Source organism: Eublepharis macularius, chromosome 7 (assembly GCF_028583425.1).
Source record: "Eublepharis macularius isolate TG4126 chromosome 7, MPM_Emac_v1.0, whole genome shotgun sequence".
Taxonomy (NCBI): Eukaryota; Metazoa; Chordata; class Lepidosauria; order Squamata; family Eublepharidae; genus Eublepharis; species Eublepharis macularius.
Window position 1 is genome coordinate 492,931 of NC_072796.1, and position 22,744 is coordinate 515,674.

At 45.3% G+C, this 22,744-nt stretch overlaps 1 protein-coding gene across 8 annotated transcripts in view; it reads right to left on the minus strand.

The window, feature by feature from the left end:
- Nucleotides 1–22,744, minus strand: part of MTA1 (metastasis associated 1) — a 188,292-nt gene that overhangs the window by 39,552 nt on the left and 125,996 nt on the right. For 5 of the 8 annotated variants that reach the window (XM_054984519.1, XM_054984520.1, XM_054984524.1 and 2 more), the window contains 5 exons: nucleotides 22,256–22,407; nucleotides 14,985–15,174; nucleotides 14,620–14,709; nucleotides 9,729–9,881; nucleotides 7,833–7,868 (listed from right to left, as the gene is read on the minus strand). In XM_054984519.1, the coding sequence (XP_054840494.1) occupies nucleotides 7,833–7,868; nucleotides 9,729–9,881; nucleotides 14,620–14,709; nucleotides 14,985–15,174; nucleotides 22,256–22,407 (621 nt within the window). Of the gene's footprint in view, nucleotides 1–7,832; nucleotides 7,869–9,728; nucleotides 9,882–12,850; nucleotides 12,871–14,619; nucleotides 14,710–14,984; nucleotides 15,175–22,255; nucleotides 22,408–22,744 lie in introns of those variants that run through there. The other 3 variants (XM_054984518.1, XM_054984523.1, XM_054984525.1) reach the window with 3 other exon arrangements.

The following is a 22,744-nucleotide window of genomic DNA, read 5'->3' on the forward strand; positions in this document are numbered from 1 at the left end:
GCAAGTGGGAGTGTGGTTATGGCCATTGGCAGGCATGATCTATGTGTTTCTGCTGTGGGAGACTGGTTTTACCCACAGTATAAACAAATGGGGTGGCTGGGGGCACCCCATTTGGGAGGCCATAAAATGCCCCCCCCCCTGGATCCAACTTCCCTGAAACTTGGAGGGTCATGAGCGGACAGTTAGGAATAGGTCCCCTGCTAATTGAGCAGATTTTGCTTGCAAAATGCCACCCCAGCCCCCTATTTGGCTCCCCTAGAGATCTCCTTGGTTAGAGATCTCTTTGGTTAGCCCCCCTAGTTTTCCCCATAAAGAATAATGGAGATTGGAGGATGGAGCACCTTCTTTGGGGAGCTATAGAATGGCCTCCCAAAGTCCAATCATCCTGAAACTTGGAGAGTCGTGAGAGGAAAGGTAGGAGTAGGTCCTCTGAAAATCTGGTGCATTTTGCTTGTAAAATTCCACCCACAGCCACCTAGAAAGCCCCTTTGTTTTTCCCCAAAGGGAATAATGGAGATTGGAGGCAGATGGGGCACCTTCTTTAGGGGGCCATAACATGCCCCCACCCCAAAGTCAAATTTTTCTGAAGCTTGGGTGGTTATGAGAAGAGAGTTAGGAGAAGGTCCTCACCAACTTTGGTATGATTCTTTCTGAATCATGCCAGTCCTCTGATTCTCCCCCGGAAAGCCTGGAGCAGCATTTCCCTTTGGAAACAACGGTTGGAACTTCCCAAAGCATTCCGAAGCCGTTTAAATAACCACATCTTTTTCCCACTTCAGTAAACCGTGCATACTATATACCAACATTCCCCAAATGGATGGATTACAAGACATCACAAATATTAACACAAATAAGACTGAAGAGATGCTGTTTGAGAGAAGGCAGAGACCTTGAAGTGCCCTGAAAATTCAGTTGGCCCTGGCAGGCTTGGTTAAGAGCCTGGGGGTTATAAAGGATCCAGTGCTGCTGCTGCTGCTACAGAAGCAAGTAAATGCAGCTGTAAAAAATGCCTTCTTCAAACTCCGTTTAGCCCAGATGGCAGCCAGGCTGCCCACTTTGCATCCATACCACGATGACTTTGAGATTAGACTACTGTAACGCATTCTATATAGAACTTCCCTCAAAGTGAACTGGGAGACTCCAAGCAGCACAGGACACTGCAGCTTGGTTATTGTCAGGAGCCAGATGGAGCATGCATATCACTTCCATGCTGCAGACACTTCAATGGCTGCCCATCAGTTATCGGGCTCAACTCAAGGTACTGGCTATCACACATGAAGCCCTTCATGGCAAATCTGCTCATCTGAACAGGGCCTTTTGCAGGTACTACCCTCCAAATGGGCAACAACAACAACTACTACTCATACACACCCATTCTCTGTAGTGGTTCCACCTAATGGAACTGCCTGTGTGAAGAGGCCAAGAGAACTTTTGCTTTCTGGGCTTTCCGCAAACTATGCAAAACTGAATTACTCAGAATGGCTTTGCACACTGATAATAGCTCTGTGCTGTAAGGAAATGGTTACAGAAAGATGAGATGGTAACTGGCGTCTGTTATGATTATGCTCTGACTGGATAGTTTCCTCGCAAGAATAGGTCATGTCAATTTACTTACGTTTTGTTTCAGCATTGTAAAAAGGACAAAAAGAGGAGGGAGGGGAACAAACTGAATTAAGAACCAAGAAGGTTCCCAGTCAAAGGGCCAAATATTAAAATTACTAAATATAGAACATAAATATATAGCAATATACTAAAATACATGTACTTATTACAGGCACAAATATAGCCTCAATTCAGATAAAAACCATACAAAAAACTCAAACGAAATGACCAAATGTGTTTCGGCCATGTGGCCTTCTTCAGTGGCCAAGTGTAGTTAATACACAGTAACTCCAGACAATGCAATAATACGACAAAACAGGTAGGGATTATGCTATCAAGGAAAGGAAGGACAAAAGAAAAAAACGTTATTAAATTTGGTGCAATATTTTATTATTATAACATAAAAATGTGTTTTTATTTCAAAAAAAATAATTAAAAATAACTTACTTCCAATTTGTATCAGTAAGGCTTTAAAAGCCTCCTTTGGAATCTCCTTCTGCCCTAGGCGGGTTTACCTGTCTTGGGTGGTAATTCTATTGTCACGTAGATTAAATTATGTGTAATAATGCCGTCCAGTTCATAAAAATTGCCTTCCTGTCCTGGCCCAATAAGAATCAATGCCAAATGCAGTCTGGAGTCACTTAGTGCCTCACTCCTTATGTCAGGCTAAGCTAGGAAGTGATGCAATCCGATTGGACGATGCAGTAAGAACAAGGGCAAAAAACCACTCGGAATGTCTCTATCCCGCCATACAGAAAGAATAAAGGGGAAAGGAGAAAAATAACAGTATGTATATGAATATCAATAATACCCAGAATAATAAATACATACTGAAAGGACAATGTAATAATATCAAATGCATAATCAGCCCACTTCCGCATTCAAGCCATGTGGATGTAAAGTGTTCAGAATGTAAATCCAACAGGTCTTTCTTGCCCTCAAAAGTTGTGTAAGTTGCAGGCTCACAGCGTGAAATCTTCTCCAGCTGTTGCAGCTGTTTATCTCTGTGTCCTAAGGTTTTGAAATGCTTGACCAAAGGGGTGTGGTTTTTTTATTGTTATTAGGATATTCTTAAAATATCTTTTTTAGCATACTCTCAAGAGATTCCACAAGAATTTCAACCATTTTACCACCCATCAACCTGACTGTGAATCAGTGTACAAAACGAGAACATTTGCTGAAGAAAACTGTGAAGTTAGGCAAAGCACAGATAAGCACCACCATGGACTAGAAACCCACTGACCACCAAACATACCTACGTGCTTCCAGCTACCACCAAAACAATGTAAAATAGTCCACAGTCAACAGTCAAGCACTGTGTTACCATCACATTTGTTCTGATTCCTCAGACAGGGACTGAGGAATTACAACAAGCATTTTCAAGTTTACAGTACCCACCTAATGGAGGAACAGATCAGCAAGGCAGAGACAGTCTGCTACAAGAGAGACCCAAAGCAGGTTACCGCAGAATGCCACCTACAGCTCACTCCCATTCAACACATCATCGATGACCTGCAACTTCTCCTGGATAAGGATATTTCTCTTTCACAGTCTTGGGGGAAGCCTCTTCAGGCTCACAGACAACCTCCCCACCTAAAAGTAGGGGTCTGCACCAAAAAACTCTGAGGCCGAGGGAGGCCCCTTGTCAGCGCGCCTTGGAGGACGGCAGAAGGTGGCGGTAGCCCGCCTGGTGGGGCGGCGACTCACAACGTAACACTGAATCATGTTATTGTCGTACTATTACTATGATGATGATAATCCAATTTTCTTATGCTTCACAATTGACCTTCCTGGAAGGGCTTGTTTGTAGGTGCTTTGTTTTGTCTCTGGGCAACTTCCAGTAACTGAACCTCATGAGAAGACTGAACCCGTAACCTCTCTCATCGCTCCTTTTTCCAATGACTTCTGTTCTGGTCCCTTCCATGTGGGCTGAATGATTTACTACGAAACTTTATGTGCCACAACTCCCTCACCCCCACTCATTTTTTTCCCTCTGTGATTGTGGTTGTAAAGATCGGTATGAAAGTTTCACTTCATATTATGCATTTGAAGATGTGAGTTCTGACTTGTGAAAGCTTATGCTGAAATACACTTAGCCTTAAAAGCGCCACTTGATTTCTGTTTTTAATTTGGTATAACAGACTAACATGTCTGCTCCTTCTGACAGCTTAGAAACAAACTGGAGGGTCTGCTTCCTGTACAGGCACACGGAGAGGTTTCCAAGCTCGGAAATCTCTCTCTGTGGCTAAGATAAGGGTGCGCGTTTGGGGCACGTGTTTGTGGCCTGCCCGGGAGGGATAAGCACAATGGGCTAGTCTGTAAACTGGAGTGGGGAGCAATGTCACGTTCCCCGTTTGTTTCCCGTTCCACTTCCCATTTTATCCCCGTCTCAAGATGCGAGTAGACGCCAGGAAACACACACTGGACGAGTGCCACGTTGCAGGCTGCTGCATTTACAATACTCAAGCCTAACAGACAAATGCTGAGCAAAAATAGTAAGGTTTTAATTTTGTAATATATTCATTTGACATTCTCTGTCAGGGAGAAAAGCACGCTTCTCCCTTTCAGGAGCTGCCAGTGAGAACTGGCAAGGCAAGTTCTTGGGGCAAGGAGTCCTTAGACACTGGGGCCACCACAAAGAAGGCAGTGATGTAGTCCAGCACTGCTGCGCCTCTAACGACAGCTGCATTTTCCAGGAATGATCTCAAATCATAAAGCACAAAAAGCAGGAGGACACACTTTGTCATGGAGGAACATTCTGCCCATGCGCACATTAAACTTTGCGTTGGAGGCTGTGCCAAATCTTTGCCTAGAGACATCAAGCTCCACCCCCACCCTCTATTTGTTTCTAGTTCTTCCAGTAGAATAACTGAAACTGTCTGAAGGATGAGTGACAATTTCTGTTCTTCAGCATGGCCAGTGCTCAGGCACCCAAGCAAACCGTTCTGGAGAAACCCTAGAACTTTAGTTGTTGTGGGTTTTCCGGGCAGTATGGCCGTGGTCTTGGCATTGTAGTTCCTGACGTTTCGCCAGCAGCTGTGGCTGGCATCTTCAGAGGTGTAGCACCAAAAGACAGGGGTCTCTCAGTGTCAATGTGTGGAGAAGATGTTGGCAGGTAATTTGTATCTACTCAGGAAGGTTCCCTTCACTGAGAAATCTCTGTCTTTCAGTGCTACACCTCTGAAGAGGCCAGTCACAGATGCCGGTGAAACGTCAGGAACTACAATGCCAAGAAGACTACAGCCATACAGCCTGGAAAACCCACAACCACCATCGTTCTCTGGCCGTGAAAGCCTTCGACAATGAACCCTAGAACTACCTGAACACTGGCCTGTCCCAGCTAGAACTCCTTGCCTGAGGAGCAACATGATACGAAAGCTTTGGATGTACTATTTTATAGGCAGTTAGCAGACTCCTTGGGGCAAAAAGAGCATGAAATCAAAGGCCCTCTAAGGGCAATCCAGACCTTTTAAATGCTTGTCACACAACCTCTAGGCCGTAATTATTATTTACTTACTTCATTTATACCCCACTTTTCTCCCCAATGGCAGCTCGAAGCGGCTTACAACATTTTCCTGTTCTCCATTTGGTTCTCTCAACAGCCCCGTGAGGTAGATCGGGCCGCGTGTGCCTGACTGGCCCAAGGCCGCCCAGCGAGCTGCCCTGGCCGAGTGGGGACTGGGACCTGCAGTCTCCCCGGCTCAAAATACCAACATTCTTAAAATATTAACGCTCTTAACAGTGTTTCCTTATTTAACAGGCTTTGCTAAGTGACGCCGCTTGCTCTGAATTATTGCACCCACGTCTGGAGCTGAAGTCTGTGCTGCAGCAATGTTGAGAAGGCCGTTCGGCTGCGTCGGGCCTGACACACCTGTCCCCCCTCCCCCTCCCCCTCCCCTCGACGTTCAGCTTGTTAAACCGTTCTGGAGAATTCAGACACACTTGCGGGCTTCCTGTGTCGTTTTACTTGCTCTCGGTAAGAGGAGTTCCGCAGGCACGGGGCCCCTACGCCCTTCCCATTACCCGTGAGATCCCCCAGGCTAAGCCTGTACCCACCAGTCTCCAGATCTGCCTTTCCCAGCGGAGGAGGGCGCCTGCCTGGTCTTAAGGCCCATTCTGAGAACTGGAGGAAGCTGTCAGTGAAAGAACGCCTCTGAGTCTGCTCTCCCAACGCCTCCCAACATTAAAGGCCTCCATCATGTAAAGAACTGGCTGCTGGGGTTGCCAGCTCTGGTTTGGGAAATTCCTGGAGATTTGGAGGGTGGAGCCTGGGGAGGGCAGGGTTTGGGGGGAGGGACCCTAGCAGGGTATCATGCCAGAGGGTCCAAAACGCTCCAAAGCAGCCATTGTCTCCAGGGGAACTAAGCTCGGGCACCTGGAGATCAGCTGCAATTCTGGAAGACCGCCATTCCCCACCTGGAAGTTGGCAACCCAATGCCTGTTCCTAGCCGCATTTACCCACACATGCACACACCACCTCCAAGGGCATGCAACAAGGGCATGCCACCCCGCACCTAGAAACATAGCCCCTTGCTTTCTTGGAATAGACTTTGGATCGGCCCCTGAGCCTGAGCCACTTGCTCAGAAAGGGCCACTTGCCCGGGTGGGATGGAGACACAAGGAGGTGTCCAGCTGGACTCCGTCTTTGCTCTGGCTGCTTGCTTCACACAGGGCAAGAGAAGGTGCCACTCGGCTGTCACGAAGACTCTGCTTCTGTTGGGGTTTGGTGCTGGAGAGCTGGTGCCAACGGGGGCAGCTCCTGACCGGTGAGCAGAGTGCTCTGGTGGCTGCAGCTGGCCACATAAAGGCTGGGCCCGCTGGCACTTCCTACAAGCAGGCAGCACTCCGTCCCGCCCATCATGCCAGGCCTGCAGCTGAGCTTCGGCTAGAGGTGGTGGTGGGCATGGCAATCTACAGGCACCTCCAGTTGCTTCTGCTGGGCGGCACTTCCCTTCCCTCGCCAGCCCCATGAGTGCTGATCCTTCTGCAGCTGGCATGGGGCTGGCACCTCGGTGGAGCAGTCGGCCCCAGCGTGGGCAAACCTGCCTGATGGTGTGCTTCTGCAGGGGAGCTTTTCCGCCAGCACCAAAGCCACCATCGGCGTGATCAGGGAAAAGGCGGTGGAGATCAAGGGTGAGTGCATCAAGGTGCAGCTGGGGGGGGGGGCGCAAGCTTTCCCTCAGTTGCTTTCGGCCCTGGAGGGGCCAGATCCCACCCATGGGCCATATGTTTAACACTGTTGCCCTATTGCATGGTTCACTGGATATCCCAGCTATTGATTATATTTATCTTACATGGAGTAATCCACGTGACTCTCAGTGACAGACTATGTGTGAAGTTACACAGCATATTGTGTTAGAGGAACCCTTTATCCACATTTCAACCTACTTCTAAAGAGCAATGAAGCAGGACTAAAGCTGAGCTAATTTGGAAGATAAAAGAACGGGAAGCAATTCATAGAGGTTAGTGAGAGGAAGATGTCTTGGAAGAACTGAAGAAAGGTAATAGCCAAAAAAACTAACAGCAGAGCAGAAACAAAGATTAACTTCACCAATATTTCTTGAAGACTTAAAATTCCAGTGACGTAAAATTGACCTTTGAAGATTCAAATGTTGCAAATAACACACTCCTTTATCAAAGTGGGTTGTTAAGACACTTTTGTTTTCGAATTTATACCCCACGTTTCCACTCAGAATAAAATTGAAGACTGCATTATGCCTGCCCTGTTTTCTATTTATTGCCTTCCAACATAATTCACGTTGCTGTTTTTCTCTATTAAAATCTTAAACAAGCCTGAAGTGGCCCACTTGTGAAAGCAACGCTCAACTGACCCCTGCATATGCATGACATACACGGCTTGGAGGGAGGAGTTCTTGGCGGCTTGTCTCCAACTGTACAACTCCTTTTTTTGGAGACTCGCTGAAGCCCAAGCATCTGGCAGAAGGGTTTGAAAATGTCTCAACAGAAAAATCCCAAAGGGCATGCTTTTTATTTTTATTTAATCTGCTCTGAATGGAGCCAATTGGAAATACAAAAGGAAAACTCACCTGAAAAAATATTTTTCCCCATTATATATCTGGAGATGATATACTGGATAATACATAAAGAATATTTGCACACAACACAAAACATGTAGTCACCAGTACAAGCAGGCAAATTTTAAAAGCCAGTAGAAGAAACTAAAATTCACAACTGTCCTGGAAGAAGCTCAGTACTCATCCGAATCTTACCTTTGCTAGGCATCAAGAGGCGCTTCTTCATGTTGCCTAACAGAACACAGTGAATAAAAACAAATCAGGATTGGAAACAGTGTTTTACAAGATCAATTTAAAACAAATTGAAATACCAAAGATACCTGAGCAGGTGTCTGCTTGGTTTTTTAAAACAGGTTTTGATTTAATCCAAGAGAAGGAACAATGTGAAATGCCAAAGGGACAATGAGAGATCTGACAGAGGCTGTGATGCAAGACACAGCCAGGACAGCCATTTGGGGAAAACCAGGAGTTTAAGAGGGTCTCCAGCCGTGTCTTGGTATCAACAGCCCAGAAGGATTAGCAGCTCATGAGAGCCAGTTTAAAACGAGTCCATCCCAGACAACCGCCTCCTGAACCGGCTGCAAAGTGAGGCTGGCTCTTCTAGTTCCTATCCTCTTCCAGAGGATGGCAGAACCTCCCCAGGCAGCGAATGGTCAGCCTGGGGTCCAATGAGGAGCCCAAGGGAGGGCTTTGGAAAGCTCCAGCCTCAGCACCCTTAAGACACAAAATGACGGAAAGTAAACAGACAGGCCAACTGGAACGTGCAAGGCCAGCAGCAGAAGTGGCACAGCCTGCCCTACTGACAGCTGAGTCACTCAGGAAGAACCTTCCCGAGATTGGCACGCTGCGCTGGGCAATAGCTTAGACTACGACCCCCCTCGCTCGCTCTCCGAGACATGTTCAGGAGTGATGCAGAAATCTGAAGCACCTGAAGCATCCCCTGCACTTCGACTCCGCATCTCTGGACCCTCCCACGCCTGACCATGTGGCCCAGCCTCTTGAGGCCAGCAGCCCTGCCTGCCGCCGCAACCAGTACTTGTCACACGGCTGCAATATTTTCCTCTGGATTACCACTAATTACTTAGGAGCATTCATAATGTTTAGAATTTTAGGTGTAAACTAGTCAAGCCACATGTGACCCCTCTTGGACATTTATAGTAACTGGTCAATGAACCCTGCTTTGTCCACCGTATTTATTTACATTTGCTATAAATCAATGGCAATGGAATCCTCCTCAAACGTGTAATAAACAAGATTTATTTTGATATGTGCTGCAGAATAAAGTGCTTTAGCAGACGTTCTTCCCCTAAACGTGTTTCTCTGTGTTTTGCGGGAAATCTCTCCGACACGCCAGAATTTCCTCTCCCCATCCTTTGTGTTAGGCCCAGAGCCTCCCGTGGGGCTCAACTGAAACACAGCTTTTCTGCGGAGAGAATGGGATCTTCACCTCTTGCAACCCAAACACGCAAAACGTACCCGGGGCCCTTCTCCTTCCACATACTGCCTACCAGCCTCTCCTTTGATGAATTAAGCAGGTGAACAATCTGAAGTCACGGCTACACATTTATTCAACAACAGATAAGGCATTATTTAGGAATGGTTAGGCAGAAACACCCACATTGTTACACACCTCCCTCACACTCACACTTGGAAGTGAAATTTGTGTTCTGTCATGATTTTATGAAAAGGAATCCATTTGATCTGGCACAATGATAGATAGGATTTTTAAAATTTATTTACTACACTTATACCCTTTCTCCACAACAGGGAGCCAAAGCAGCTTACACCCCCTTCTCCTCTCCTCTCCTCTCCTCTCCTCTCCTCTCCTCTCCTCCGCTTCATCCTCACGGCAGCTCAATCAGGTAAGTTAGGCTGAAGGGAGATGACCAGTCCAAGGTCCCCTGACCAGCTTCCATGGCAGTGCAGGGAATCAAACCTGGATTGCCCAGATCATAGTCCAGCACTCGAACCACCACAACACACTGCCTCTTACTAGAAAGGACTGAAACAGAAAACAGCCGAGGCAACTACCTTGTAGACTAGGGAATCATCTTGCAGAAAGAAAAAATATTTACACCACAAAGTATTTACCATCCATCCCACTGTGTTGCTCATAGCTTCTTTTCCCCAAAATAGTTGGCGATCCATTGTTAATCACTGGGGCAAACTTAGAACAAGGCACACTATTGAGGGAGCCGGACAACCTCTTAGTGGGATCAGGTTTCAGAGGACGAGGATGAAATTCTGGAGAGAGAAAGAGAGAGAGAGAGAGAGAGAGAGAGAGCACTGCATATTAGGGTGAACCTACATGCAATAGCTGCACATTTCTTTGTTTAAACTTGAGACTGTCAAAACACAAGATGCTGCAATCACATATAAGAGGACAAAGGGGGAGACATGAACAGCTGAAGACGTAAGTAGGAGCAGAAGTCAAATGCATTCAAAGATACAAAAATCGAATGCATTATCAAAAATGTAGCCACACTGAAAAACACTTGTTGCTAAGTTCTATGGCCGAGTTTAAATCAATGGGCTTCAAGGCATTTAACTTTGGCTAAATTGTGGCAACTCTGTTTTACATGGATGGAGGGATAACAGCATCCTATCTGTGTTTGTAACAAATCACTATCTTCAAAGTAACTTTTTAAGAGGGGGAGAAAGAGATTTGGGGTTTGCTGTTTTAACTGATTTTAACAATTACTGTAAGCCATCATGAACCATGTGGAAAGTGGGGTATAAATGTTTTAATAAATAAAAAAACAAAAACATGTGTTTTACATTATTGCAGAAATAATTTTTTCAGTGTTGTTGAAATGAACTGTAGTCTTAGAATACTTTCTTAAACCTTTGTGTACTAGGTTGTGAAAAATAATTTAGCAGTTCCATGGTTATCATCGTATGGTCCGTATATTTTTCTAAACATAAAGAGACATGAGTATGGATACATGATACAATTTAATAAGAATTGCAGAGGGGTAGAAATGTTGAAGCAGAAATGAACAGGAGTCTTGTGGCATTCTGAAGACTGACAAATGTTTTTATTACAGCGTTAACTTTTTTGGACCGGAACACCCTTCTTTAGATGTAGTCAGTGGATACTCACTATGCACGTGTTTTATTTATTTATTTCCACAATGCCCAAGGTGGCTTACAAAATGTAAACACACACCATTATAAAACAGAGTGAAAACACATACATTAAAATACATCAGGTTAAAACATTGTCACTACCCGCTGTAGAAGGTATAAAAAAATAAACAGCATGATTTCAAGGTGCCATCTGAAGATGTATGTTCTAGCTACTGATAGCTTATGCTGAAATTTTAAAAAAAGCTACATGTGCCAAAGGACGTCTCTTTATATTTAAAATGAAATTATATAACCATCTACCAGACTAAGATCTGTGTGTGTGTTATGTGCAGTTAAGTTGCTTCTGACGTATGGTGGCCCTACGAATGAACCATCTCCAAAGCATCCTATCATTAACAGCCTTGCTTAGATCTTGCAAACCAAAGTCCTGTGGCTTCCTTTACTGAGTCTAGCCATCTCATTTTGGGTCTCTCTCTTTTCCTACTCCTTGCATTTTTCCTAGCATTATTTTCCAGAGTCTTCTCTTTTTATGATGTGATCAAAGTGCAATTGTGAGCAGACAACCCTGGCCTTCATCATTTTAAGAGCTGCTTGTGATATAAAAATCACAAGCCCCTTGAAGCTGATGCACCTTAATTTGCATTACAGTCCACCCAGATGAGCAAAGTGTTGCCGAGTCCCGCCCAGGAGAGTGAGTCATGCATGGAATGCAAATACAAATGCTGAGGACTGAGCATGATTGACTCCTGCCCCTCCAAGCTGTGGAATGTGCAATCTGGACAAAAAGGGTATTCATGAGTCACCAACCAAACATTCCAATCTCCCCTCTTTTCCATGATTTGAATCCTATCCTATGATCGAGGGCCATCTATCAGCTCTGATAAGTTTATAACTCCTGCCTGGGAACATCTAATCAAGAGTCTAAATTCATTAGTCAAGCTTCAGGAATATTAATTAGCAACTGTTTCTTTGAGATGCACCAGGAGCACCCAATCTGACTTCTTTGTCACATCCTGGTTGCACCAATCAAAGGTACACAAACCTTTGTTGTTCCCAGGAGTTAACCTTTAAGGTCTTTGTCCTAATGGCTGAGGGGGCTCCCAGCCTCAGGACATGATTTGCCCTATAAGAACCTAGGCTTTGCTCCATTTAAATTGTGCATGCTTCTTCAGATCCAAGTGTTGTACCCTTAGGGTTGCTTTCCCTAAGCTCTCCTGCTCAAGAATGCTGGCCGTTTGAAGCACTCTTTCTCCGTGCATTACCCTTATTCATGGATATGTAGCCCCCAAATCCCTCAAATCTATTCTATTTTCACCACTGCTTTTCCTAGAAATATTGTATGGTTGTGAGTTACTTCTTGTGTGTTTTCCCCTTTAAATAAAAATTACTTTTTTTACTGTGAAGAACACCCATCTCATCAGTTTCCTTGGGGAAGGAACCTTGTAAAAATTGGTGGAGTATTCCACTTTGTTACCCCTCTCACATAGCCTCCTCCTTGCTGCTGATGTAGCTACACAGTCCAGCCCTTCTTCTAGGAAGCTCAGAGCAGCACACGTGGCTGCCCTCTCTTCAGTGGCATCTTCTGAACAGCCCTGAAACATAGCTGAAGGTGAAAGTTCATGAATGGCCAACTGAGTTTTCATGACTGAGCAGGAATTTGAGCAGGCCATAGTCTGACACCTGGACTGTTCCCAGGTGAGGTGTGGTGAGGTGTGAGGACAGCTGCTCTTTTCTATTGTACAATCATGATGAAAACTTAGGATAGGGTGTCTGCTCCACACTATCCAGAAGAAAGGTCAGATATACCTTGCCTCCTGATTCTCTCTGTGAAGAACAAGCAAACATTGAAACCTGAGCAATGGATCCTCATGGAAGCAATGAAAAGGAAACCCATACAATATTTTTGACATTACCTTAACTGCCAAAAAGAGAAACCGAAGGTAAGTTTGCCCTTTAGATCTTGCCCTTCCCTTCTCTGTCTTCTTCATTTCTTTCTGTCACCCCCTTGGTTTTACTATTTTCTCTACCTGGATCTCTTTTCCTTTCATGGTCAGCTTTCATTTCATTCTCCCCTCACTTTCTAATTGTTCTGTTCCCCACTTTTTATTTTCCAGTCTTGATTTCACTTCTTCTTTCCTCTACCCTGGAAGGGGAGTTAAAAATATACTTAAGAGCAGAGCAGCATAACAGAATGGTTTCCAACTGGCAATGGTGTCAGACAATTATGCGTATTATCTCCCTACATGCTCAACATCTATGCAGAACATATCATAAGAATAGCTAAATTAGATTTAGAAGTTTAAGTGAAAATTGATAGAAAGAACATTACCAATTTAAGATATGCAAATGTCACTATATCACTGGCAGAAAATAGAGAAGACTTGAAAAACTATTGATGAAGTTTTAAAGAAGAAAGTATCAAAGCAGGATTACAGCTGAACATCAAGAAGACAAAAACAATGAGTACTGAGGAATTACACAATTTTAAAGTTTACAATGAAAAAATGAAATTATTACTTTTTCTATTCCTTGGCTCAATCCTCCTCCTCCTCCTTTATATTTCTAATCCTCAACCAAAAGGGAGACTGAAACCAAGAAATCAGAAGTAGACTGAGACTTGGAGGAGAACCCATGAGGGAACTAGAAATGATCCTTAGGCATAAGGATCTCTCTCTGGGACCAAAATCAAGATAATCCACACTATGGATTATCCGCACTAACCCATTACTAGGAATGGATGTGAAAGTTGGACAGTGAAAAAGGCTGACAGGGAGAAAATTGGTTCATTTCAAATGTGGTGCTGGAGGAGACTTTTGCGGATACCATGGCCAAGAAGACAAACAGGTTCTAGATCAAATCAAGACTGAATTCTCCCTAAAAGCTAAAATGACAAAACTGAAGCTGTCGTACTTTGGTCACATCATGAGAAGACAAGACTCATTACTGGAAAAAAACAATAATGCCAGGAGAAGGCAGTAGGAAAAGAGGAAGACGTAAAACAAGATGGCTTGAATCTATAAAAGCAGCCACATCCTCCAGTTTGCAGGATCTTAGCAAGTCTATTAATGATAGGACATTTCATAATAATAATAATAACACTTGATTTATATACTACCCTTCAGGACAACTTAACACCCACTCAGAGCAGTTTACAAAGTATGTTATTATTATCTCCACAACAAACACCCTGTGTGAGGCTGAGAGAGCTCTGAGAGAGCTGTGACTGACCCAAGGTCACCCAGGTGGCTTCAAGTGGAGGAATGGAGAATCAAACCCAGTTCTCCAGATTAAAGTCCCACACTCTTAACCACTACACCAAACTGAAGGTCTTTCATTCATAGGGTTGCCGGAGCGCTTGATGGCACATAACACACACACATTAAATTATAACTTTGGCGGAGCTATAACCCCTTGCAATGAATTAATCTGCATTATGTTTAAATTTGAAAAATCACACGTACAAGGGAAACAGAAGGCAAATCATCCAGTCAGTTCTGTGTCCTCTGATCTACTCCTTCAACCTGGCCAGGAGCGTACATGGAGATATACTCTGGAGATACTTTCCAAGGCCAGTCTAAGCTTTTGGTCCAGCCCTGGGATAGTTGCATATCAAATAGACAATGCTCAGGCATTGTCTATCAGATTTGTCAGGAATTTATAATACCAATTATACCTCTCACCAGGGACATACTTTATGTCAGATTTCACATTGATAAATCAAATTGTCTTGATTTCTTGACAAATCCCATTTTCAGGCCTCATAATGACAGAATATGGCAAAACCCAGCCATGTTACCTATTCAGCCTCTTTTACAGCTGTATAATTATTGCAGACTACATGACAGTTCAAGCACAGGAAAAAAACAGGCAGATGGTTCAGAACTCTACTTACCTAGATACCGAAGTACTGCTTCTAAAGGTTTTCTAACAACTTGCTTTAAAAACAACGTATTTTCGGAGGCTTCTGGTAAACGAGCTGTGCCTGAGAATATGGGAATACAGAATACTGTGACATATTATACTTTACATATTAGCAGAGAACAAAAAATCTGTGAGAGCCACCCTCTTAAGAGTCTGTCAGTGTTAAAAGAATTGCATAATGGGATGCAGAAAAATCAAAACATGCAGAAATAATTTGGATCATTTTATGTATATTTTCAGGCATTAATCAGAAGATCTGTTCAGAACATTCATCCTTAAAAAAGTAGCATGCTCCAAACATTGTTAACAGCACAATGTAGCTTGGTAAAGACTCACATTCTGCTTTGATTGCTGCATTATTGATAGGCATGTAAGGAAGTCGTGCTGCATGCCAAGGACGCAATATGTCCCTACATAATCGCCTGGCCAGCCTGGTCATCTTGGTTGTATGGAGATAAAAAGCTTGCCGTGTTTTCATGGCAAACTTCGGACTCCCACAGTTTCGTAAGGGTGCACCGTGAAGGCTCTAAAAAGGCAAATTTGTGACAGAGCTTGGTCAGTAGGACTTTCTTGTAAGGCCAGCATAGCACTCAGATGTACACACTGTTCTGGACGAACTGATTCAGATATAGGCATGCCCTAGAGAAGCCCTGAGCATCTGGTTACCTTTCCTACATCAAATAATTTAACTCTTGCCACGAGGTACACTGCAGATAATGTTCTAGGTTCGTTACCGGGTATTGTACACAAGTAATACAATTACAGAATCTCTGCTTCTATTGTAAGCCTTTATTATAACAACATAATTATTCAACAATCTTAAGATCAGCTCAATCAACAAAAAATCATACCGTCCATTATAAGTGCACAAATCATTAAAGCAGAGCAATTACATGAATCCAAAAAACTATCTTACCCAAAGAAAGAAGATCACAGATAAGGAGTCCCTTTTAGGAAAAAGTTTCCAATCGATTTAGCTTGTCATATTTATAGGGTTTCAGAACCCATCGTTATCTGTCCCACTTCAAAGGGACTCACATTCTTGGCTAACTTATTATCTTATAATTTCAAACATCAGATAAGGTTTACCAATATTTGAAACATGTTCTTAAAATATATAAAAATAGTTCATTCATTCTTGCTTCCACTTATCTTAACCAAGGCAGCGTAAAATTAGTGATTACAAGTTTCTCATACGTATGAATGTCTTTCGGCCCTCAGCCCACACGTCTGTCACCAGCTTCTGTGAAGTCAGACATTCCTGCCGTCCTCAGGCACTCTCTGCACCTGGGCCTTAATACATTAGATACAGTGATACGAGACAGACGGCTCTTCTAATCTACATGAGGCCATACAACGGTAGTACTTTGTATTGTCTCATGCCCCTCTCCAAGGTTGCTCTACGCTGGGCCTCTAGACTCCCTTTCTGGCGTGTCTAGTTATGGGGCTGGGCTAGCCCTGAATCTGTGGGCAAAAGCATCTTCTATGACTTTCTTGGTCATATCCAGCAGCTGTTCTCCTGTAGTTTTAGCCATATCCACAACAGCACTCCGGAATTTAACAGTTCCTCGCGTGCTTATTGTGTCTCAGCTGCTAGAAAAACTACTGCTGTGCTGGGCCTGATTATTTGTGCCCACATTTTGATTGCTGCACGTTGGAAGAAAACCAACTCTTCATCTTTAATGAATTGGTATAAGGGACTTCACACTAATGTCAAAGCTAACGTATTATGAAAACCAAGATCTTTTGGTAATAAATTTACAGTGCAACAAGTACTGTGATAAATTTAATGATACAATGCTACCTTATGCTCTTTGGTTTATTATTAAACATACCAACAATTCATATGTTAACCGTTACAAGCTAACTGAATCAAATTCTCTCACTCACTCACTCATTCACTCAATTTATAGCCCGCCATCCCCCCCAAGCAGGCTGAGGGTGGGTTACAACAACATTTAACAGGAACACTCAAGCATAAACATCCTATAAAATACAACTCTTAATTTACCAATCACCAAGGTGTTAACCTTGATGTTTAAAGCCTTTCACAGACTGGGACATGCATACCTGTGGGACCGCCTCTCCCATTACATCCCATTATATCCCCTGCAGGGTGGTGCGCTCTGCAGACAAGCAACTCCTGGTGGTCCCCGGCCCGAAGGACATCTGTCAGGTCTCAACCAGGGCCAGGGCTTTTTCTACCCTGGCCCCAGCCTGGTGGGACACTCTCCTGCTAGAGGCCGGGCCCTGCAGGATATGTCACAATTCCGCAAGGCCTGTAAAATGGAGATGTTCTGCCGGGCCTTTGGCTGAGGACCAGCAGGTACCCCGCCTCTTCCACCTAAGACCACCACTTTTTCTGGGACTGCCCTTGGCCATGTGCTATGCCCATATGTATGCCCATATACGGACTCCCGACTGTCTATTTAAGTAGCCTATGGATAAGGCGCCTGGACTCTTTTAATGACTGTTTTAAGATTGTTACTGATTTTATAGTTTTATGATTATTGTATTTTATGGCTGTTGTGAGCAACCCTGAGCCCATTCATGGGGAGGGTGGGGTATCAATCAATCAATCAATCAATCAATCAATCAATCAATCAATCAATCAATCAATCAATCAATCAATCAATCAATCAATCAATCAATCAATCAATCAATCAAACAAACAAACAAACAAAACAATACTTTCCTTTAAAAAAGGATTTTAAGGGTTTATGACAACTTTAGACCTTGTCAGACATCTGAAATTAGGAATATTTAAGATATTGTTCCAACTAATCCTATTATATAAAAAGCAAGCCGTATTCCTGACAACTCACTTCTTATCCTGGTGCACCTCCAGAGGGCGCTGCAGCGGAGGGAAGCCCAGGCAAGGCAGCCTGTCCCTCCAGAGAGCACGCTGCAGCAGAAAGCCCAGGCTGGGGTCAAAAAGGGAGCAAGTGGAAATGCCCGCCCGCCCTGCCTTCACCCAGCCGGGATCAGGTGCAGAGCAGGTGGCAATGCCTGCCCCCCTTTACACGTCCAGGGTTAGGCACGGAGCAGGAAGCAATGCCCACCCCTCTTCACCCAGCTGGGGTCAGGAATGGAGGAGGTAGCAATGACCACCCTCCCTTTTACTCCACTGGAATCAGGTGTGGAGCATGTTGCAATGCCCACCTGCCTTCACCCGGCCGAGATCAGTCGCAGAAGAGGAGGCAATGCCCGCCTGCCCACCCTCTCCTTTCTAGAGCCCGTTGTATTTTCCCCCACAACGGGCTTTGTTGCTAGTTATTAGGGTCTCAGAATAATGATTACAATCCCAGGCACATTGTAACTTCTTCATTTCTGGGTCTGTATGGAAAAGGAACGTCCCTGATAACGGTGCAGATCATCCTCTTACTTTTTCCTCTTGTATACTTACTATTGCTGTTTTATTTTTTTGCTTGTACAGTGTGATAGTAGTAGCTTTATCATTTGTTGCATTATTTTTGTGATCATGCTGTGTAATACATATTAGTTTGGTATGCATAGAAAAAAATTGCAGTTGGTAGAGAGGTTTATATCCCCCTACAAAACGGGGCAGTGATACTCAGAGATCTGGGAGCCACACGTGGCTTTTTGACATGCTATTTGTGGCACTTCTGAGCACCGTTTCTCAGTATGGCTCCTGCCTCATGTTTTGGGGAAACGGACAAGGCCCTTGGCTGGTGGGGAGTGTGGTTGGCATGCAGTTTCCACTTTAAAACAGCTATCGGCAAAGGAACAAGTAAGCTGCGATCCTCCTTGAGGTGCAGGAGTCAAGGTGCCAGAGACAGGAGTCAAGGTGGCTCTTCTGGTTGACGGTAATTGCAAATGGAGCTCTCTGAGAGCCAGGGAGCTAGTAATACTGGGTTAGGGGGGGGGGTTGTCACAAAATGAAGTCAGAAGGCCTAGTTTTGCAGGACAAGATTTTATATATTCCTGTCAGAAAGGCTGCCAGGGGTACATTTCCCTTGCAAAATCAAAACACACTGCAGCAATCACCTGTCCTTGGTTGAGGTCACACTCATCACACCCCACAGCCCTGTTACCATCCTCTACTTGGAGAGTATGTCTTCTGTACACAGTTGCCCCAGACTAAGTACCTGTCCTTGCCAAGATTTTTAAAAAGACGAATTACTATGGAGCAGCAAAAAGTCTGCAACATTCTGTATTTCCATCAGACTTTCCAGGGTTGGGGGAGTGGACCACGGAGGTCGTCCAAGTAGACGGGAGAGTGTGGTGGGCATATGCCTCCCCCCCTGGGAACAACTGAGGACTGTACTTCCCATGTTTTGAGGAGGGTACAATGAAGAAGAGAACGGGACAGAACCACTCCACCGAGGCAGCAGGCAAAAGTAAGAGGAGAAAATGGTTACAAGGGCTCCGGCAGGCAAGCTAGTGGGCAGCAGCTGGGCTCAGAGCGAAAGAACTCCTGGGTGGACAAGGCAACCGATGTGAGGGTGCCTGTTGTGCCTCTGAGTGGGCTGCTTTGGTCTTAGATGTTCTGGACCCTTGAGCTGGCCAGGATACATAGATGGAGGCATGCAATGATTTTCTCCGCTCTGGATGGAAACCGAAGATGCGCTGGCTAGGCAATGAGTGGCTGCCACACTGCCTCTGGGAGACAGCGTCAGCTAAGCTGTGAGCAGCTGCTGAGCTTCCACTGACAGGTAAAGTGCTAGCTAGGCCCTGGGTGGCTGCCGTGCTATTTTTTCCCAGTTGGTTATGGCACCTATTCCTAGTGCACTTTAGGACCTTCAAGGCCTCCAGTTGGGTCGCAGGATGGGCAGTCATGGACGCAGTTTGCTTGCAACCCGGGTTGGTTCCCATCTCCGGATTGTCGGGGGCAGCACTGAGAGGGGCCACCGATTCTCCCTCAGACAAAAAGTCATCTGCAGCAGAAGCTTCCATCCTGGGCCGAGGCTGAAGAGCGCTCCGAAAAAGGAGTCAGCAGGAAATTGAGAGGGTTTCCCTTTGGATAAGCGCACCAGTGGGAGAAGAGCAGGCGGGGAGAGAAAGGAGAAACCAGACGTAGTTGGGAAGAGAAGAAAAGCTGAGAGGAAAAACAGCCGTAGCCACAAAAGAGCGGGAACAGCCGAAAAGAGGTTTCCTGTGGCCAGCTGTGCTGCGGGGAGAAGCGCAGGCAGGGAGAGAGAGAGAGAGAGAGAGAGAGAGAGAGAGAGAGAGAGGGAAAAGCCGAGTTGACAGAGCAGGAGTAATTAAGAGGGGCTTCCCTGAGACTAGCAGCACCGCCAGGAGAAAGGCAAGCAGGGAAAGACGTGGAAAATGTGAGGGATCAAGAAGAAATAAGGTCTAAGTTCTGAGGAGAAAGACCTAGAGAGCGTCGAAGGAGCTGCTCCCCTTGTCAAGGCAGGAACAAAACTGTGAGGAAGGGAGACCCCCACCAGGAAGACAGGAAGTCCAGCTTAGCTCCTGCTTCCCTGAACGGAGAGTGGAAATCACCCCTCTTTAAGATGTCCTCTGCTTCAGAGGGAGAACTGGGTATCATCCTCATATTGGTGACACAGCAGCCCAAAACTCATGATGATCTCTCCCAGTGGTTTCATGTAAATGTTAAATAACATTGAGAATAAAATGAAGTGCTGTGGGAATCCATAAGTCAATGGCCCTGGGGTAGAGTAGGAGTTCTCCATTATCGCCTTCTGAGACCAATCACCCAGCTAGGACTCGAACCACTGTAACACTGTGCCCCTTGGCTGAGAGGCAACTCTTAAGGATACCATAGTTGATGATACCGAGGGCTGCTGAGAGATTTAGCAGGACTAGAAGAGTCACACCACCCCTGTCTAGTTCTTGTTAGATGTCATCAACCAAGGTAACCAAAGCAGTCTCTGTTCCAAATCCTGGCCAGAAAATCAGTCTCTTCCAAGAACCCCTGGAGCTGAGAAACAACTACTCACTCAAACACCTTGCTCAAAAATGGGGGACTGGCCAGAAGTTCTCCAACACAGATGGGCTCTGGGAGGGGTTTTTCAATACAGGTTGAATTATGGCCTCCTCGAGCGTGAGTGCTACAATTTCTGTTCTCAAGGAAGCATGTATCACTCCCCTTCCTCAGCCAGTCCCCCTCTGGCAACCTTTATCAGCCAGGAAAAGGCAAGGGTTGAGAACATAGGTAGTTGATCTCACTTCAGCAAAGATCTCGTCTACATCCTCAGGCTCCACAAGCTGAAAAATAACCCTGTAAGTTGGAAAAGCAGGTGCTAGAGGAACATCACCTGACCATGCATCCATGCGAGCGTCTACCTCAGAGCTGATCTTTGTGATTTTGTCTGCAAATCGATCACAGTGAGCCATTGTGTGATCAGAGTCCAATTACATCGGGCCATGATGTAGAAGCCCTTGAACTGCATGAGTCAACTCAGCTGGACGATTATGCGCAGACACCATGTTGGTGGAGAAATACCGCCTTTTCACCGCCATCACCACCACCACAGGCTACAATATGGTCTCTGAGCTGTGTTCGATCAGTCTCACTGAGTTTTCCACTAGTGGCACTCCAGCCATGGTCCCTCCTGCTTCATCGCCATCAGTTCCCCGGTGTACCACGGAGACTGCGTGGCTCTGCCCCGGGGGTGCGGGCACGGGGGCGATTACGCCATTAACCTGGGTCATTTCCCTATTTCAGGTAGCGGTCAGGGCAATGACACAATTATCAGCAGCTGAGGTGGGGAAGTCCCCAAGCGCAGACAGGAAGCCGTCAGGATCCATCAGGTGCCTAGGGCTGACAAGTTTAATGGGTCCACCACCCCTGCAGAAGGCGAGAGAGCAGTAGGGCTAAACTCTATCAGATAACAATCTGTCCACAACAAGGAAGTAAGCTTTAACTTCCCCACTTCCAGATCACCCTCCCCAGCAGTACAATAGACCCAACTGGGTGTGTATTCTCCTAAGTTTGCAGGGCCAGTAATTACCTGGCATGGTTCCATGGACATCATGGAGGCCATGAAATCCTGAGCCACTCCTGACCGCCTGGCCTCAGCACGGGAGTTGAAGTCATCCAAGACCACAAGTCTTGGTGTCTCGCACACTATTCAGAGTCATCAGCATTCGAGAGTGGGCCCCACCCATTCATAGCTAATTGTTTACTCTTCTGACTGGATCATGTAATGGAAGACATCTTCTCCTGAGAAACCGGGACTTCTGATCTCCCTTGCTCATAGCCTTCACTCCATCTCTATCTCTGGAAGTCTCTGCAAAGTGAATGTAACACTACATGCCTCTAGTGACATGTTCTTTGACTCACAAACCTTATGTCACAGTACACTGGTTAGCCTTCCACGTGCCACGAAAGTGCCGTTTTACCTGCAGCAGACTAAGGCAGCCGCTCCTCAAGCCCCGCTCGGTAATATGATGAAAAGGCAGGAAACAACCTTTGGCAGAGGAGAAGGAAAATGCTGGGGCTGCCACTTTTTGGGGCAAGAGGTTAAAGCAGTCAATTCATGGGCAGCACAACTATGATATCTTTTACCTCACTCCATGAAGGGAGGAGCTGCCCTCTGAGAAAGACACGGGAATGGCTCCTGAGGGGAAACTCTGACCATCCCAGGCCACTCACTGAGTTCTGGGAACCTACATACCAAATTGTTGCGGTTTGGTCCTGGCCGCTCTCCATCGAGTCGTGTTGGCATTTTCAGGCCACCATATTTCTTCCAATATGTCCAGCAAGGTGCACAAAGACGACACTGCATGTTAGGGGGACCCCAAGAATACCACTGGTAAGACTGTGCTGCTGTGAACAGTAAAGGTAGAAATATATACTTATTCCATATGATTTTTTTCCAGATTCCCCCTCTCTGAGCATTTTGCCATCACAACAGAGAATCCATCCACCTGCTCAAGTAAACAATATTTACATACAAGCAGTTACACATATTAAAGTATACATCTGTATCAAAACAACCGTTCACAATTTTCAGAAACAAACAAGACTTCATGTGAATATAATATTTAGAAAACACCATGCGTGTGCATTATGACAACGAGAACTTTTTCTGCAAGTCTTTATTCTAAGTTTGCAGGATCGGCAGCAGTTTTGGTGCAGCACCGGGGCTCAGCCTCAGAGCCAC